The following is a 20,000-nucleotide window of genomic DNA, read 5'->3' on the forward strand; positions in this document are numbered from 1 at the left end:
GAAATATTAAAAAAGGCAAGGTATCGTGGGGTCAAGAAGAGGAGGAGGAGGAGGAGGAGGAAAGGGAAGATGAAGAGGAGGAGGAGGAGGAGGAAAGGGAAGATGAAGAGGAGGAGGAGGACCAAAGATAATAAAAAGAATAGAAACACACACAAAGAAAAATTATATGTATCAACATACATCAAAGATTCAATGAAAGCAGAGAAAGAGTATAGGAGGAGGAGGAGGAGGAGGAGAAAGAAGAGGAAGATGAAGAGGAAGACCAAGGATAATAGAAATAATAGAAACATACACAAAAGGAAGTAATGTGAAAAGTACAGAAGGAGTATAAGTCTAAGAGGAGGAGGAGGAAGATAAAGATAAGAGGGAGGAGAGGGAAGAGGAAGGCTAAGGATAATGTAAAGAATAGAAACATACACAAAAAGAAGTAATGTGTAGCAACCAACGTACATCAAAGATTAGTGAAAAGTGCAAAAAGGGTATAGAAGGAAGAAGAGGAGGAAGAGGAAATGGAAGAGGAAGGCTAAGGATGATAAAATAATAGAAACACTCATAGAAAGAAATAATATGTAGCAACGTACATCAGAGATTAGTGAAAAGCACAGAAAGAGTATAGGAGGAAGAGGAGGAGGGAGAAGAGGAGGAGGAAGAGGGGAGGAGGAAGAGGAAAGGGGAAAGGAAGAGGAAGCCCAAAGACAATAAAAAGAATAGAAACACGCACAAAAAATGTAGCAACGTACATCAAAGATTGGAGAAAGTATAAGAAAAGAAGAGGAAGAGGAGATGGAGGAAGAGGAGGTGGAGGAAGAGGAGGAGGAGTAGGAAGGACGTCAGTTGCAAGACCCATTTAGTGTGTCATGCAGAAGGACAGTGAGAATTGGATCGGACAAAGAGAAAGAGAAGAAGGAAGAGGAGGAGGAGGAGGAGAAGATAGGGGAGGTAGAAAGAAAAGAGAAAAAGAGAGAAATGATAAAGTGGACTAAGAGGCAATAGAGAGGGTGTGAGAGTTTATAGAGAGAGTGGAAATATGAGAAAGGGAGAGTGTGTGTGAGGAAAGAGAAGGGAGAGAGAGAGAGAGAGGAAAAGAGGGAGACTGACTTTCTAAAGAAAGAGATGAGGAGAAAGACGTGAATAAAGAGGAGAAAGAGAGCTACGAGGGAATCAAGTGGACGAATTCTAAGAAGACTAAGATAAGAGAGTTATTCGTTAACTTCTTCAATTAGGTAACGGCCTGTATTGATTTGAGCTCACCATAACCTTCAATCCGGTTACCCGGTATATAGGTCTTTAAGGTTTCTGTGTCCTAAAGTATTTTTTTTCTCCGGGGACCGAGTATCAGCCCATCAAGGTTGCACATCAAAATGGTGAAGGTGTTTATGGGCTTTGAAAATGGGCAAGGGGGAGATGAGTCTCTTCGATGTCCCTCTCAAAGGACCACGAATTGTACCTGTTCATACTCGTGGAAAGGAGAAAAGAGAGGAGGAGAAAAAAGAGGAAGAGGAGGAGATAGAAGAAGAAGAGGAGGAGGAGGAGGAAGAGGTGAAGGAGTAGAAAGAAGAGGAAGAGGAGGAGCAAAAAGAAAGGGAGGAGGAGGAAGAAGAGGTGAAGAGGAGAAAGAAGAGGAAGAGAAAGGAGAAGAGGAGGAGGAAGAGGTGAAGAGGAGAAAGTAGAGGAAGAGGAGGAGAAAGAAGAAGAAGAAGAGGAGGAGGAGAAGAAAGAAGAAGAGAAGTAGGAGGAAGAGGAGGAGAAGGAAGAGGAAGTGTCTGAAGAAAACGAGTGTGTGAATTTGAAAACAGAGAAGAGGGGAAGAAAGAGAAGAGGAGGAAGGAGAGGAGATGAAGAAAGGAGTATGAAAAAAGAAAGAAGGAAAATTGTAGGGACGAAAGGGGGACAATAGAAAAACTGGAAAAAAAAATCATAAAAAACGGAGGACGGGTTTTATTGAATACAGAAGAAAATAAAAAATGGGAAGAGGAAAAGAAAGGTGGAGGAGGGAGGAGGAGGAGGAGGAGGAGGATGAAGGGGTGAGCTGGGGACTAATCTAAATTTGGTGAGTGATTGATTGAAGGAAGAGGAGGAGGAGGAGGAGGAGGAAGGGGGAGAGGAGGAGTTAGGAGAAGAGGGACTGAGTGAGGGAGAGGGGTGACAGGGAGGAGGAGGAGGAGATAGTGAAAGGTAGAAGAGGAGGAAGAAGATCGAAGGGTGTAGGAGGAGGAGGAAGGAAAAATGGGGTAGAGGAGGAGAAAGGGGGAGAAAAAGTGAAGGGAGGAGGAGGAGGAGAATGAGAAGAATAAAAGAGTAAATGGTAGAAAAGGAGATAGGAAGAAGACTGAGAGGTAGAGGAGGAGGAGAGAGGAATAGGAAAAGGAAGAGAAAGAGAAGAGAGAAAGATTAAAGAATAGAAGATAAGAAAAGACAGAAGAGAGGAAGCACGCATCAAAGACAAGAGAGAAAGAGAGCGAGAGAGAGAGAGAGAGAGAGAGAGAGAGAGAGAGAGAGAGAGAGAGAGAGAGAGAGAGAGAGAGGACACCGGAAGGAGAGGACTAGGGTAGGATACAAATAGTAAACATGAACTAAGGAAAAGTACGAAAAAAACGTGAAATGGACACAAACGGGAAAATAGGAAATATGAACGGAAGCAGAAGGAGAGGACGATGAAAAAAAATCAAAGCAAAGACTGAATAAATAGAAGGATAACGAAAGGAAAACAGAGAATTAGGGAAGCACGACAGAATAAAGAAAGAAGAGGAGGAGGAGAAGAAGAAGGAGGAGGTGGAGGAAGAAGAGAAGAGGGAGGAAGAGAAGAAGCAGGAGGAGAGGAAAAAAGAGGAGGAGGACGAGGAGAAGGATGAGGAGAAAGAAGAGAAGGAAGAGGAGAAGGAGGAAGAGGAGGAGGAGGAAGAAGAGAAGAAGGACGAGGAGAAGGATGAGTAGAAAGAAGAGAAGGAAGAGGAGAAGGAGGAAGAGGAGGAGGAGGTAGAGGAGAAGCAGGAGGAGAGGAAAAAAGAGGAGGAGGACGAGGAGAAGGAGGAGGAGAAAGAAGAGAAGGAAGAGGAGAAGGAGGAAGAGGAGGAGGAGGAAGAAGAGAAGGAGGTAGAGGAGAAGCAGGAGGAGAGGAAAAAAGAGGAGGAGGACGAGGAGAAGGAGGAGGAGAAAGAAGAGAAGGAAGGGGAGGAGGAATAATCCAATAACCTATAGACGAGAAATAAACTGAAAAAACAAAATAAGGAGAAGAAAGAGACGAAGAAGAAAAAAAAATCAAAATAAAAAAAAATACATAAACGTAGAATGAAGATGGTGAAGAATAAAAAGAAGAAACAAAGAATAATGTAGACACATAAACGTAAAATAAAGATAAAGGAGGAGAAAAGAAAGAAGACTAAAATTAGGAAAAATGCAGAGAAAGATACTGTGTAGAGACGGAAATTAGAGAAGTGAAGAAGGAAGGAGGAAGAGGAAGAGGAGGAAGAAGAAGAAGAAGAAGAAGAAGATGATGAAAGTAAAAGAATAAGAAATATATAGAGAAAGATGAAGGAGTGAGTTGGAGGGTGGAGGAGAGGGGAGGGGAGGGGAGAGGAGTTGAGGAAGAAGAGGAAGAAGAAGAAAAAGAAGAAGAAAGTAAAATGATAAGACATAGACGGGAGGAAGGGAGACGAAGGAGTAGAGAGAGGAAACGGGGAGGAGGGAGATTAGACGGAGGAGGAGGGAGAGGAGATGGAGGAGGAAGGAGGGGAAGAGGAGGAGGGGAACTAAATTAGAAATAAAATAAAACAAAGGAAAGGAAATTAAAACGGAAATAACGAAACAAGAAGAAGAAGAAGAAGAAGGAAAAAAATATTTTGCGAAACAAAACAGAGGACGGGGGAGGGAGTGGGAGAGGTTATGATTTCTCAAAGTTGACCCAAATTATCTGTCTACAAGGAGCAAGACGACTTCAACAGTGCCTCACTGTACCGATGCCTCTCTAAGCGCCAGATGATGTTATTCACTCGAGAGGCAGATCTCGGGACAAGATGAATTGCGATCTAGAATTCTAGACGGACGAGTTTGACGCCATTGTGACAGGATCCATCACCTAGATTAAATCTTGATGAGTGTGAGACTCAAATGACCCAATCGCGGTGAAAAGGTTAAGTAGCAGGAGGAAGAAGAGGAGGAGGAGGAGGAGGAGGAGGAGGAGGAGGAGGAGGGGAGTAGGAGGAGGAAGAAGAAGAGGAAGAGGAGCTGGTGAAAGAAGATGGTGTAAGTTATGGCGGTGATGATGGACGTGGTGGTGGTGGTGGTGAAAGAGGAAGGAGGAAGGAGGAAGAAGAAGAAGAGGAGGAGGAGGTGGTGAAAGAAGAAGATGATGTAAGTTATGGTGGTGATGATGTACGTGGTGGTGGTGGTAGTGAAGGAGGAAGAAGAAGAAGAAGAGGAGGAGGTGGTGAAAGAAGATGATGATGTAAGGTATGGTGGTGATGATGGACGTGGTGGTGGTGGTGGTGGTGAAAGAGGAAGAAGAAGAAGAAGAAGAAGTATTAGTGGTGATAATGGCAGTAGTGGTGGTGAAGGTGATGATGCTGGAGAAGAATAAGGAAGGGTGTATATTTTGGCAGTGGTTATAACAGTGGTGGTGGTAATGAGATGGTGGTGGTATTAGTAAGGATTAGAAAGAAACGTAGGACTAGATTATCGTAATGATTCTGTTGGGGGTATGTGTGTGTGTGTGTGCGTGTTTTGGTGTTGGTGTCAAGGGAAGAGGAGGAGGAGGAGGAGGAGGTGATGGAAGAGGAGGAGGAGGAGGAGGATGCCAGGCTGCGATTAGGGGAACAATCGAAGCGGGGGTGGGGGTAGGGGGGAGGGGGTGATAAAGCGAACGATGTGAGCGAGAAGTTCAAATACAAGAGGTGGAGGAAGAATGATGATATGTGGGCATGTGGTAATTAGAGGAGGAAAAGTTAAGTGATCCCTTTGACAATACTGACGCACCTTATAGTATTTATTTTGTATTCTGGCCACTGAACTGAAGAAGGTATTTCGTATTTCGTTGAAGATAACCAGCGCTTTTATCCTTGGGTGAAATACCAAACCTAAAAGATGTGAGTGTTAATTTTATTTATTTATTTTTATTTATATGGAGAAGATTAGTTTTCAATTATGAAATGAAGCTGCGTTTGTCTGGTCCATAGGGGTATCAGTGAAGTCCCTGGAGGGCATTTGTTTGTGTGGAAGGACGGAGGTGGAAAAAGGTGATTTATGGAGTGGAAGTGGAGGACGGAGTGGAGGGTTACAGGGTGGAGGGAGAGGTGTAAGAGGATTAAGTATAATGTGGAGGATGGTAGCATGGAGAAATATGGAGTGTATTTGTCTGTCTGTTTATTTTGACTTGTTCTATTGTCTTTGTCATGCATTTCAATTTTTTTTATCCACTTATTTCCTTACTCATTTGTAATTGTACTGTATCAGATTCACGTATGGACCAAAAGGCCTGTAATGTATTTTATGCCGATATATATATATATATATATATATATATATATATATGTATATATATATGTATATACATATATATCTACATATATACATATATATACATATATACATATATATATATATATATATTTTTTTTTTTTTTTTGCAAGACACGTGCACGTGCCTAGCATCACGAAGTATTACATGCGTCAAGGTCCAAGTCCCACTCGAGCACGTCCAAACACATAGCCCACCCTCCCTCACCCTCCTCTTGACCTCTTGACATTGTGAGAGAATTGATTTCTTTCGTGTTAAAATGTGACAACTTGTTGGGAAGACAAGCAAACTGAAAGATTATTTTTTATGGATAAATAACTCATTTTATTTTGCTGTATATCTACTTTAAATACAAATACACCCCCCCACACACACACATACACTCGTGACACAGTGGTATAGTTCCCGGCTGCCACTACGGAGGTCCGGGTTCGAATCCCGCCCAGGGCTGAAATAATTCCAGTATCGCTGCGCTGTAGGTCGTTATTCCAGCTCATGGGCGGGGAGTTGGTTTTGTGTGTGCGTGTAAGGTCACAGCATTACCCATAGATCGGTCATATATGAGCTCTCTTCCGGGAGGTAAATAGCTGTCGATCATGAGTCCAACGTGTGATCCAAGACCATGGTGAATCGCACACACACACACACACACACACACACACACACACACACACACACACACACACACACACACACACACACACACACACACACACACACACACACACACACACACACACACTCGTTTCATTGGACCTAAGCCGTCAGTGAATATAATCGTCAACAATTTTATTTAATCTCCAAGTTAATTTTTTTGCTTTAGTCTAGTTTTCCATTAACTCTGCTTTGAAAGAATTCCTCTTTCAAATTTATGTCTTTTGTGTTTGCTGGTTTAGCGGAAGAGACTGGCAGCCATTGAACATAAAGGAATTGATCTCAGAAGTGAGTTTACACCTCATCCATGTCACTCTACTCTTAATGTTCTTTAGGTGTTATCCACTAACACTACTCGAACTGTTCTTTGTTCTCTGATACCACTACTCGACTTGTTCTTTGATTGTTCTCTGTTATCCTTTTTAGTAACAGATTGAGCCTAAAGTGTCTTTGGTTCATTCTTAACCCATTAAACTCCGATGACAAGATGTCTTGTCATTTGGTCAAATAAAACAAAAAATCATAAAACACCAAAATGTTTGATCAAACACCAGAAAAATATGACGCCAGTCCTCGCTTCGCTCGCGAGCGAAGCGAGGAGGACTGACGTCATATTTTTCTGGTGTTTGATCAAACATTTTGGTGTTTTATGATTTTTTGTTTTATTTGACCAAATGACAAGACATCTTGTCATCGGAGTTGAAAGGGTTAAGGTCATATTGTCTATTCTTGGTCTTGAGGGTCAGTGAATTGGTGGTGTTCTGTGTTCTCGGTCCGATCTTCATCGGTTCTGCTCTCCTTGCGGTTCTCTGGACAGTGATATAGTCAATATCACCATCACTTTACCACCACCTTTCCCATCCCCACCACGAAGTTTTTCATATATATTATCACCACCATTCTGAACAAGACGAGTACCTCAAACCTACACCATCACAATTACCACCACCACCACCACCACCACCTCCACCAGCACTACCACTACCCCCACGATCTCTCTCTCCACTCCTCCTCCTCTTCCTCCTCTTCCTCTTCCTCCTTCGCCATTGCTTCCCGCTGCCGCAGCGCGAGACGTGACAGCGAAATGATGAGTGGGGCTGGTGTAGTGGCCGCCGCCGTAACAAGCGTCTCGCTAACAACCGCTCCTGGAAGTGAGAGAGCGGGAGGGGGACGAAGAGGGTAGGAGACCCATCCCGCAGCCACCGGAGGAGGAGGAGGAGGAGGAGGAGGAGGAGGAGGAAGAGAACGTAGAAGAGGAGGGGGAGGAGGAAAAAGAGGAAGAAGAAAAAGAAGTAGGAGGAGGAGGGAGAGAGGTAGGAGGGGGAGAACCGGAAAGAAGAGAAGGGGGAGAAGGGAGAGGAAGAAAAATGGAGAAGGAAAAAGAGGAGGAGGAGGAGGAAGAGAGAGAGGAAGGTAAGGAAGTGGGTATAGAAGTATATGGAGGAAGGGAGTTTAGATAAGGAGGAGGAAGAAGAAAAGGAGGAGGAAGAGGAATAGGAGGAGGAAATGTAGGAGGAAGAGGATGATGATAAAAAGGAATGGAAAGGGGAGAGCGAGGACAGAGAAATGAAAATTGGGATTTCTTATTTGAGGGTGGGGGTGGGGGGTGGGGGGGTGCAAGACCCGTAATGACGGCATTAACTCCCAAATTAATTCCGACTTCTTAATCGCGCCTTCCCTCAAATCATTACCATCGTTATTTCGATTACCTCCAGTTTTTCGCGCCAACACCGTCATTACCAGATATCACCATCACCAATGTTAGTATCATTATCTGTTTCATCATCATCATCATCATCATCATCATCATCACCATCGTCGTCGTCGTCGTCATCATCATCATCATCACCATCGTCGTCGTCGTCGTCGTCGTCGTCGTCGTCATCATCATCATCATCATCATCATCATCATCATCATCATCATCATCATCATCATCATCATCATCATCATCATCATCATCATCATCATCATCATCATCATCATCATCATCATCATCATCATCATCATCATCACCATCATCATCATCATCATCATCATCATCCTTGATCCTTCTTTGTGTACTCCTGCTTTTCTTCCTACTCTTCATTTTCTTCCTTTCCTCTTCCTACCTCTCCTCCTTCCCTTATCATCATCCTCTTCCCTGCCCTTCCACTCGTCTTCCTCCTCCTTTTTTTCCTCTTCCTCCTCCTCCTCCTCCTCCTCCGTTCCTCTGGCAGATAACTAACCCAATCCGGAGCTCCGTAGTGAGTCCGGGCGACGTGTCGGCCCATCAGGATGTCCGGGAACCTGTTTTCGCGCGTGTGTGTATGTGTGTGTGTGTGTGTGTGTGTGTGTGTGTGTGTGTGTGTGTGTGCGTGCGCGTGCGTGTCTCCGCATTCGTGTGTGCATATATGCATACGTGAGTGTATGTGCGTGTGTGTGTCTCCGTATTCGTGCGTGCATATGTGCATACGTGAGTGTATGTGCGTTCTTCCATGCCTTTGAATTTTTGTGTGTGTGCTTGGGTATGTGTGTTGAGGCCATAGATGACACAGCAGGTGACACAATCTCTGTGTCATGACACACATCCTCACGCCCTCCACCCCCCCCCCCCGTCCTCACCCCAGACGGGAAATATGATCTTGCATTTTTGCAACGTAAACTCTTTCTCAGTCACCTTCTTCTTCTCTCTTTAGCTGTCTCTTCTTTTGTGTGTCTCTGTGTCACGACCAACCTAAGTGAGGCTATATCGAGACACAAAGAAAGAGTGTGTGGGCTTGAGCAGTTCCCACAAGGTGTTGTTAAAGAATATCATGATAGGTTAATCAAACCTACCACCTTCTCCTTTATACAAGTAAAAACGCATTCAAAATACATGGGACATAGGAACATAGAAATCCATAAAAAGTAAAATAACGTAATGCACAGAATAATTATAAGTATACGAAAATCTTAAATATGATCAAAGTATCAAAAGCATTACATTTTTCACATGAATAGCATGAAATTATTTAATATAGTGTTTCCAGACAGGGTAGATAACGTTGGGCTTGTATACAGCACGTAAGAATTGGCAGGCGAACTGAAGTCTTGATTAATGTGAAGAGATGACGAGAACCTTGATTCGGATTGTTAGAAGTCACGCCAACAGAAAAGTGACTAGAACGTCTTGATTTCTTGGAGCAAATGAGTATTTTGGAAGTCAGATGCGCGATGACCTCTGGTTGTAGGGAATTCTTTTGGTTATTGAGGAACACTTAGGAGATTGGTTGGTGTTCCGTAGTGGAGAAATAGAAGAGATTGTGTGCAGAGCCTTACTTAGCTTTCGTCTAGAAGTCGTTGAGAAGATATCCGAAATGACTCGGGGTGGCGAAGGCTTCCGCTTCGCGTAGAGATTGTTCCGGTAAATGGAGATTGATTAGTGCAATGGAAGAGGTCTAAAATGGAGATTGATTAGTGCAATGGAAGAGTTCTAAAGGACTTGTTTAGTTGAGTAGTCGTAACGACGATGTAGAGTAATTCTACATAAGTTTTCAAATGAATCGTCGGTCTCAGATTCTCTGCTTGTTTCTGTTTCTTCTACTTCTCTTCTTTCAGCTTTCTCTAGTCTTTCTCTTTCTCACAGTTTCTCTCTCTCTCACTCTCTCCCTATACACACACACACACACACACACACACACACACACACACACACACACACACACACACACACACACACACACACACACACACACACATATATATATATACATATACATACATACACATATATCTGCCTCTGTCTATTTTTCTCTGTTCTTTTTGTTTGTGTCTGCCTTCCATCCTTAATTTAGTTTTCTTCTTATTCTTCTTTTTCTTTTTTCTCTCTTCTTTGTCTGTCTTCCTCCTCCTCCTATTCTTCCTCTACTTTTTCCTCGTCCTCCTCAACCACCACCTCTTCTTCGTCCAACTTATTCTCCTCCTCCTCTCTTTTTCCTCTTTTTACTCCTCTTCTTCCTCTTCCACCTTCTCCTTCTCTTCGTTCTCCGCCACAACCTCGATCACCTCCTCTTCCTCCCTCATTTCTTCCTCTTCCTCCTCCTCCTCCTTCTCTTCTTCCTCCACTTGAGCCCGCATGAGGACTGGTTCCCCACATTTCACGCATACTCCCACAGGTATTTTATTATTCTTTCGGCCACCAACGCGCCTCGTAAGCCATGTCATTCCTCAGGATGTTAAGCGATCCCTTTACGTCTTGTCGCTCCCCCTCTCCCCCTCTCCCCTCGTCTCCTCCTTCCCTCTCCCCCCTCGAACAAAAAAATAAACAAATAAAAATGTAAAATAAAGTCATGTCGCTCTTTCAGGAATAAAACCTGTTTCTTTGTCGTTATGACGTCATGTCGTTTCTTCGCCATTATGGTGTTATGTCGTTTCTTAGTCGCTATAACGTCATGTCGTTTCTCTGTCGTTATTACGTCATGTCGTTTCTTTGTCGTTATAACGTTATGCCGCTTCTCTGTCGTTATGACGTCATTTTTGTGTCGTTATGACATCATGTCATTTTTTCTTTGTGACGTCATGTTTGTCTTAATGAAGTCAGGTCGTTTATATGTCGTTATGACGTTATGTCGTTTTTTTCGTTGTGACGTCATATCGCTTCTTTGTCGTTATGACATCAGGTCATCTCTCTTTTATGACGTCATGTCGTTTCTATGTCGTTATCTCTTGTTTTCCCCCGTTATGACGTTATATCATGGCTGATATCATGACGTCATGTCGCTTTTTTGTCGTTATGACATGTTTTTGTCTTTATGACGTCATGATTCTCTGTCATTATGGAGTCATGTCTGTCGTTATGACGTCATATTGCTTCTTTGTCTTTATGACGTCAGGTCGTTTGTTTGTTTTTTGTCTTTATGACGTCAGGTCGTTTCTTCGTCGTTATGACTTCATCTCGTTTCTTTATCTTTATGACGTCATAGTCCTTCCGCACCCCTATCTCTCCTCACTCTCCTCCTCCATCTCCTTCCTCTCCTCCCCCTTCTCCCTCTCCTCCTTCTCCTCATCTCTCTCCTCCTCCTCCTCCACCTCCTTCCTCTCTTCCCCCTCCTCCCTCTCCTCCTCTCTCTCCTCCTCCCTTTCCTTCTCCATCTCCTCCCCCTCCTCCCTCTCCTTCTCCAACGCTCCCTCGCTTCCTTCTTCCTCCTCCCCCTCCTCCTCCCCTCCTCCCCCCTCTCCCTCTCCCCTCCCTCTCCTCTCCCCTCCTCCCACCTCCCCTTGTTCCCTTTCCTCCCTTTCCTCCTCTCCCCTCTCTCCCTCCCCTTCCTGCTCCTCCCTTTCCTCCCTCTCCCCTATTTCCTTCCCCTCCTCCCTCTTCTTCCTCTACTCCTCCCTCTCCTTCCTGTCCTCCTCCCTCGTTCCCTGCATCCCTTAGCTCCCTCACCCAGGGGGACCTCGATGACAAGATTTTTTTTTTTTTTTTTTTTTTTTTTTGTACCAAAGGCAAAGCCTATCCGTCAGAGCCATCGCCCAAGAGACCCCAACGTGTGTAAACAACCTTTGCATATTCATACAGGTATCGATACCCACAAACATTGTATGTGTGGGAGAGTGGGTGCGCTTCTGTATGTACATGTATATATGTATCTTTGCCTGATGTGATTGGTTGCTGGTCTGGTTTGGTCATTGAGTATTTATAATTTATTTGATTTCGTATATATATATATATATATATATATATATATATATATATATATATATATATATATATATATATATATATATATACATATATATATATATATATATATATATATATATATATATATATATATATATGCACTCGTGTGTATATATATATATATATATATATATATACACATATATACATAACTGCAAGTGTCTGTGTGAATATGAATATACATAAATCCCAATATGTATGAGTCTTTTAACATACTAACTTCATCCCCACCCTTCCTTCCCTCCTTCCTTCCTTCTCTCCCTCCTTCCTTCCCTCCCTCCCTCCTTCCCCATTCCCTCTTTAGCCCCATTGCCCCCCCCCCCCGCCCCATATTTTGGGTTCTTTCTCAGCCCGTCACGTGAGCTGAGAATAAATTTGGCCAAGGCTTCTTCGACATTTTCGAATCACTTCCATCGAAGAAAATGGTTCTCAGGGGAGATTCCAGGGGTACAGAGGGAGGAGGGTGGGAGGACGAAGCTGATTTCCTCCTCCTCCTCCTTCTCCTCCTACTCTTCCACCTCCTCCTCGTTCTCTTCCTACGCGTTCTGCTCCTCCTCCACCATCTCCTCCTCCTCTTCCTCCTCCTACTTTTGTTCCTCTTATTCCTCCTTCTCCTCCACCTATTATTCCTCCTTCCTCCTCCTCCTCCCCTCCTTTTCCTCTTGCTCCCCTCCTTCTCCTCCTCCTCTCCCTCCTCTTCCTCTACTTCATCTACCTCGTCTTCCTCAACGAACACCTCCTCCTCGTCCTTCTCCTCCTCCTTCCTGTCCTTCCTCTCCCCCCTATCTTCTTCTTCCTCTCCTCCCTTTCGTGGAAGGACGGAACTGATTTCCTGGCTTCCTTGGGTCTCGCACATATATCCTTTCCGAAGCTCTCAGGTGGTCGTACCATCTGGGACAGGTGGTTATAGAGTAAATTGATTGGGTTCGTGTATTTGACCCCACGTGTGTTAGATTTGACCCCCATGTCACACTGACATGACGTTGGGTCAGGTCACTTGTCAGGTAATTTTTTGTTATTCACTGTTATCTTCGTTATCGTTATCTTGAGTTGTACGGTTGTGTTTATCGTCGCTAGAATGCATATCAACCACTCATACCACCAACAGCCCTACCACCTCTTGTGTCGTGTGGAATGATTACGTCATCATGAGTGATTGCGTCATTAACGTCATCGTTAATAAATACGTCATCATCACTCTGCGTCATTAGTGGCCAAGGTATCAGATATAATGTCGTCATCAATTTTCAGTCATCAGTAGTGATTACGTCATAGTCATTGGCTATGTAACTGGATGCCGTTACTGGGCTAGTGACGACCGGGAAGATTGACAGACGGTTTTAGCTTCTGGGTTTTATTGACGTCACTATGTACATACACTAACACACCCGGCCCAGACTAGGCCTAAAAGGAGACTGACCGCGACCTGACCCCGGCAACCCTTTAAATACTCTCCTTGAGTACCGAAAAGTAGCTTACCTCTGGTTGGCAAAGGGTTGCCGGGCGTAGGCCTGAAGTGTGTTTCTTTGAGTATACAAATACCTGAAGTACAGGCTTATTAAAGACTTAACTCTAACATTCTTATTACAAGTCCGAAGGCCGACTACTTCTACACAGACTGTGAATATATGGTTCCTCTCACTGCTGATGCCGCGATGGTATAAGCCGACATAGCATATGTGGGGGATTGTCCGCCACATTTACCCCCCTTCCCCTGCGAAGCGTGGAATCGTGATGTCCGAGCAGGGGGGGGGGGGCGTGGGTGACGTCAGTAGCACGTGAGTCGTGATGTCCGATTGGGTGAGCGCTCGGAAACACGTTACACGGGGGCGCCGCGCCTACGGGCAGGAAAAGGGTGCCGGTGACACCGTACCAAGTACCGGCCCCTACATTGGGCGGATACAGGCTGTTGACCTGGTACCACTGGGGCCTGCGCACTACCCGGCCCGACTGCAATATTGTGCCCTCCGGGTTGAAATCTCCGTCTCCTGGGGTTATGTGGAGGTGGCCCTGGTGGGGACTGAGCGGCGCGGGAAGTGCGATGGACTCTGGTGGACCCTGTGTGGACGTCGGTGGGCGCGGAAGGACCTGACTGCCAGGGGGCGGCTGTAGTGGTTGAAGTAGAGGCGGCTCTGCCTGTGGAGAGGAGGGGGTGGGAGGAGCTGGGTTCTGATGATGAGGTGTTGAAGGAGGAGGTGGAGAGGATGAGGTCGGCGAAGGAGTGAGGGGTAACGTTTCATCTTGGGTTGAACTGAGATGACCGAGGACCGCGCTAGGAGGTTGAAGAGGAAGGGGGTGAGGAGGGGGAGGAGTGGTGGACAGACGCGGAGAAAGTGGTGGGACCGTTTCGTTTTGTATAGGGAACGGGCGTATGACAACTCTGTGCGGAGTGGGAAATGGAGGAGGGTGATGAGGGGGAGGAGGGGTAGTAGAAGTGCGATGTGAATGGGGTGGGTTGGAGGAAGGTACGAGAGGGGGAGGGGGAGGGTTTGTGGGAGGAGGGGTAGGGACTGTAAGGGTAGACTGGGCGTCTGCATCGACGTGGGCGGGCTTTACCCGATCCCATGATACCGCCGACCGGCGGTCACCGATCTGAATGGTGACGTGCTTTCGTGTTCGTGCAAGCACCTGGTAAGGGCCCGTGTATCTTGGCGCCAAGGAACCAGTACGCGCGTCTACACGGAGAAATACCTTGTCTGCCGACATGAGCGTGGGGTGATGGTATGTGGCGGATGCTGCAGGAGGTTTAGGCGGTTGAGGTGTGAAAGATCTCATGGCTTGGCGAAGGGCAGGCATGAACGTTAGCTCCGAGTACGTGTCAAGTGAGGGCGTGTATTGGGAGGGCAAGCGTAGGTCTTCGCCGTACACTAGTTCCGCTGGCGTGACCTGGAGGTCCTCCTTCACGGTGGAACGGATGTTCAAGAGAACGATTGGGAGTGCGTCCGCCCATGACGTTGGATGTGGTTGGGCGCGAAGGGCTTCTTTAAGTCTCCTATGGAAACGCTCTACCATTCCGTTGGATTGTGGATGGTATGCGGTGGTACGCTGCCTGGTTGTGCCAAGGAATAGTAGAAGATCTGTCCACGCCTTCGATTCCCACTGCGGGCCCTGGTCCGTGATGATTGTGTGAGGGGCTCCCAAACTAGCCACCCAACCATGCAGGAAATGGAAGGCTGTACACTCTGCAGTACTATCCACCATGGGAATTGCCTGCATCCATCTAGTTGCTCTGTCAACGCAGGTGAGGAGGAAACGGTACCCCCGGGAGGGGGGTAGGGGTCCCACAATGTCGATGTGGACCGTATGAAATCTCTGGGTTGGTGTGGGTATCTGTTGGAGCGGGAGCTTGGTATGCCGATGGATTTTCGCTGTCTGGCACGGAATGCATGTGCGCACCCATGAATTTAGGTCCCGCTTCATCCCTGGCCACACGGCCCGTCTCTGAATTAGGCGTTGTGTCGCGAGGATCCCGGGGTGGGCCATATCGTGGAAATGGCGGAACACAGATTGGCGGAATGCTTTCGGGATGTAAGGGCGCGCGTGCCCCGTGGAGATGTCACACCACAATGGGGCCGCCAGTCCCTCAGCCTGCTGCAGTACTAGCCGGAGCGACGTGGTTCCTTTTTGCAGCTCCCGTAACTCTCCATCTTCCGCTTGTGCTTGCGCGATTGCAGCATAGTCCAGCGTTGCGGAACGCGTAATTGCGTTGGCACTACGAGACAATGCGTCCGCCGCGGTGTTATCAGCGCCCCGGATATGCCCGATATCCGTTGTGAATTCAGATATGTATGCGAGGTGGCGTCTGGCTCTCGGGGTTAGCTTGTTTCCTGGTCTTGCCATAACATACGTAAGGGGCTTGTGATCTGTAAGCACCCTACACGTCCTCGCCTCTAGGAAATGGCTGAAGTGGCGCACCGCTTCATAGATGGCTAGAAGTTCTCGATCAAAAGCGCTGTAGTGGCGTTGGGCGTCATTCAATCGCTTGCTGAAGAATGCCATCGGGGAAAGGACGCCCTGCACCTCCTGCTGGAGGACGGCGCCCACTGCCTCTGCCGACGCGTCTGTCGTGAGGACCGCCGTCGCTCCCGGCACAGGATATGCGAGGAGGGACAGCTGCGCAAGGCGGTGCTTAATAGCCTGGAATGCCTGCTCTGCACTCGCGGACCATTGTAGCGGCTTCGGCGAGTGTTTTTTTGTTCCCTTAAGAAGATCGTACAGCGGCACGAGGAGGCCCGCAGCCCCCGGGATGAACCGGTGGTAATAGTTTACAAGTCCTAGGAATTGTCTCAACTTACGGATGGTGGTCGGCTGTGGGAAGTCGTCGATCGCCTTCACCTTTTGCGGAAGGGGCGAAATACCCGACGCCGAAACTCTATGGCCGAGGAAGTCGACCGACTCGGTCCCGAACACGCACTTTGCAAGGTGAATCCGCAAGCCGTGATCATGGAGTCGCTGGAAAAGAAGGCGGAGATGTTGGCAATGCTCATGATGGGATGCTGAAGCGACGAGGATGTCGTCGATGTATACCACGACGAAGTCTAGTCCCTGCACCACCTGGTTCATGAAACGCTGGAAGGTTTGTGCGGCGTTCCGGAGGCCAAAGTTCATGACCGGAAATTCAAACAGGCCGAATGGGGTGGTGACAGCCGTCTTGGGGATGTCCTCCTCTGCCACGGGGATTTGATGGAACGCGCGCATCAAGTCGATTTTGGAGAACACAGTCTTCCCGTGCAGCCTGTCATGGAAGTCCATCACATGAGGTATCGGGTAACGGTCCGGTTGCGTCATCACGTTAAGAGCTCTGTAATCCCCACAATCACGCCACTCACCATCCTTGGCTTTCGGCACTAAGTGCAGGGGCGATGCCCAACTGCTGGCCGACGGGCGCGCAATACCATCCTGCAGCAAAAGTTCGAATTCTTGCTTTGCTGCTTGCAAGCGTTCCGGCGGGAGGCGTCTGGGACGGGCGAAGCACGGCGGGCCGTAAGTGAGAATGGTATGCTCAACGGTGTGACTCAGTTTTCGTGGGTGGGGTAGACTGGACGTGATGGAGGGGAATTCTCGGACGATGTCGTTGTACGGTGAAGGCCCCTGAACGTGCGTAAGCACCGGCGCTGGGGACGTCCAGAGGAAAGTGCGGATAAAGGCGTTGGAAGGTCTGTGTATCAACCGTTGGCGCCGTGCGTCCACCAAAATGTCGTGTTCCCGCAAGAAGTCCAGGCCCAAGATGGGTTGTCCTACGTCCGCCACCACGAAAGTCCACGGGAATGATAGCTCGGGGGCAAAGGAGACGCGCCAGTGCCTGGTGCCGTATGTGGCAATTGGAGTGCCGTTGGCAGCTAAGAGGTCGTACGCCGTATGTGCATGCGTCCTGTCCTTAGCGGCGGGGGGGACAACGCTAATGACGGCACCCGTGTCGACGAGGAAGTGACATCCAGTAACCGTATCCGTGACGCGCAATAGGGCGCGACTGTGTGCCCGGGACGGGCGAGGGGGGTTGTGACGGGGGCGTGGAGGACAGGCCGTCGGCATATCCTGCGTGGAAGCGGGAGGGACTATCGCCTCCCGCTTGCTGCGTTTCCCGTCCCCCGTGACCATGGCTGATGCTCAAACCAAGTGCATGGAGGGCTGCAGTTTCTAGCCCTGGGGCCAAACGTAGTGTGGTAGAAACAATACGCGCGTCGACGTGGAGGAGGTGGGTCGCGCACGCCCCCTGCACCGACTAGTTGTTCCAGCATGCCTTCGACACGCGCTAAGCGCACATCCAAGGTGTCCGCTGGTGCAGGCCGCGCCGTACTGGCGCGCGCGATAGCGTCAGTAGAAGCACAGGCATTATCACTACACACACGAATCGGCGCACTGTTGTCGACGTTATACACACGAGCACTCTGATTAGAAATGTTACTGTTCACTGATCCAGGGGGCACTAATCCTGCTGCCATATCCTGCGGAGCGAGCGCGTGGAACAACCTGTCGGCTTTCTTCGCATATTCACTGATATCGGTAATGTCTAACAACGTAAGGGGCGCCCGTACGTGCGGCGGGAGTGATTGTTTATGCCGAAACATCACCAATGCATCGGACATCGGTGATCCGGCGGCCCGATTGAGGTCCTTCAGGCGTTCAAGGAAGACTGAGGGCCTGCCGCCGTCGTAGGTGATGGTATGGAGTTCCTCCATGGCGAGCTCCGTAGTTCTCCCGCACGCCTGTTTGAGGGCAACCTTGAGGGCGTCGTACCGGGCAGTCGCTGGGGGATCTGTGAGGAGTGTAGAGATGCGCGCTGCAATTTGTGCAGGGAGGGCCGCAACTGTCAGTCTGAATTTGTAGGGGTCGGTGACTGTGTCATCGTTCGTGGGCCAACAAGCGTCGATGTGCGCGAGCCAGAGGTCGATGTCGTAGGTGAATGGTGGAAGTTGCACCGCCATTGGGGGGTGGGTGGTGTCGAAAACGCCAGAAAAAAAAAAAAACGGGCTGGGTGTCGAGTCAAAACTCCGGGTTCACCAATGTAACTGGATGCCGTTACTGGGCTAGTGACGACCGGGAAGATTGACAGACGGTTTTAGCTTCTGGGTTTTATTGACGTCACTATGTACATACACTAACACACCCGGCCCAGACTAGGCCTAAAAGGAGACTGACCGCGACCTGACCCCGGCAACCCTTTAAATACTCTCCTTGAGTACCGAAAAGTAGCTTACCTCTGGTTGGCAAAGGGTTGCCGGGCGTAGGCCTGAAGTGTGTTTCTTTGAGTATACAAATACCTGAAGTACAGGCTTATTAAAGACTTAACTCTAACATTCTTATTACAAGTCCGAAGGCCGACTACTTCTACACAGACTGTGAATATCTGGTTCCTCTCACTGCTGATGCCGCGATGGTATAAGCCGACATAGCATATGTGGGGGATTGGCCGCCACAGCTACGTCAGTCTGTTACGTCATAAGGTAACGTCATCGTTGTCAATGACGTCACAATGTGACCTCATCAATGGCTACGTTATCGTTCTCCTAATGACGTCATATGGTTAATGACGTCATAGATATGGCAGTCTGTCAGCATTGGCCTTGACAAACAACAATACTAAAAATAGAAATTCACTAATTGGTAACCCACAAACCCACATCAGTTGGGAATAAAACTTGGACTATTGGCTATGTTCCATTAGTGTGGGATCGTTTCTAGGTTTATAAAGATCAGTCACCGGTTCTCAGCTTTCCTTGTGTATACAGGTGGAGGAACTGCAGTCATAGTTTATATATATGTATATATATATATATATATATATATATATATATATATATATATATAGAGAGAGAGAGAGAGAGAGAGAGAGAGAGAGATTTTGGGCCCAGTCCGGGAACCGAGTACCAGCCCCTCGGGGCTGCATCTCCAGATGTAGAGGAAGGGATTGACGGGTTTTGAAAACGGATGAGAGGGAGATGGTTCTCTCCGAGGTACGTCTCGGGGGGACCATCACTCGCCGTAATCAATACTTTGAAATTCCTTTTGTTAGCTGATGCAAAGCCTATCCACTACAAATGGAATTCTATTAACGTCGCTGGATATACATACAGAGACTTCCAATAGATTTCCTAGATAAATCGTATTAAGACAGCAGGTCAGGAATCGTAGTAATAGATGTAAATTGGACAAATTTAGATTTGAGAAAAAAAAATAAGGAAGAACTGGTTTACCAATAAGGTGGTTAACAAATGGAATAGACTAATTAATGTAGTTAGCACTGAAATAATTATTTGCCTTAAGAAAAGGTTAGATAACTTTATGGATGGGGATGATAGGTGTTATGGGGCATGGAACTACCAAGTGAAGGCCTTAGGGTCTCTTGCATTCTCCTTCATTCTTAAACACTTATTTCCAAAAAGCCATCTTAACTTCAATAGAAAACCACTTGTAATTCTACTTCCTGATGCTAAGTTTTAAAAGTATAAACTTTGTGTGTGTTATTTTTAACTCCTTGTTATCATAGTTTTTATTTATTATTTCATTATTAATATGATTTGTTTTTTCGCATCCGACCTAGATATGGAACAAAAGGTCTCCTGTCGGTATGCTCCGCCTTTGTAATCCTTTGTAATCCTTTGAGTCTAATGTGACCATCTTAACCCCATCCAAAGA

At 47.1% G+C, this 20,000-nt stretch overlaps 2 protein-coding genes across 2 annotated transcripts in view; one reads left to right on the forward strand and one right to left on the reverse strand.

Moving 5' to 3' along the window:
- Positions 1-20,000, forward strand: part of LOC143021049 (uncharacterized) — a 364,105-nt gene that overhangs the window by 13,805 nt on the left and 330,300 nt on the right. The gene's annotated exons all lie outside the window — the stretch shown is intronic.
- Positions 17,420-18,289, reverse strand: LOC143021136 (uncharacterized). Its single transcript, XM_076178427.1, has one exon. It carries the CDS (start codon positions 18,287-18,289, stop codon positions 17,420-17,422), a length of 870 nt encoding a protein of 289 aa, XP_076034542.1.

This window comes from Oratosquilla oratoria, chromosome 41 (genome assembly GCF_046742065.1).
Source record: "Oratosquilla oratoria isolate Oo_2021 chromosome 41, ASM4674206v1, whole genome shotgun sequence".
NCBI lineage: Eukaryota > Metazoa > Arthropoda > Malacostraca > Stomatopoda > Squillidae > Oratosquilla > Oratosquilla oratoria.

Bases quoted from the DNA above. Each gene is read 5' to 3' on its own strand.
- LOC143021136 (XM_076178427.1), bottom strand. From the start codon at position 18,289: ATGGCGGTGCAACTTCCACCATTCACCTACGACATCGACCTCTGGCTC.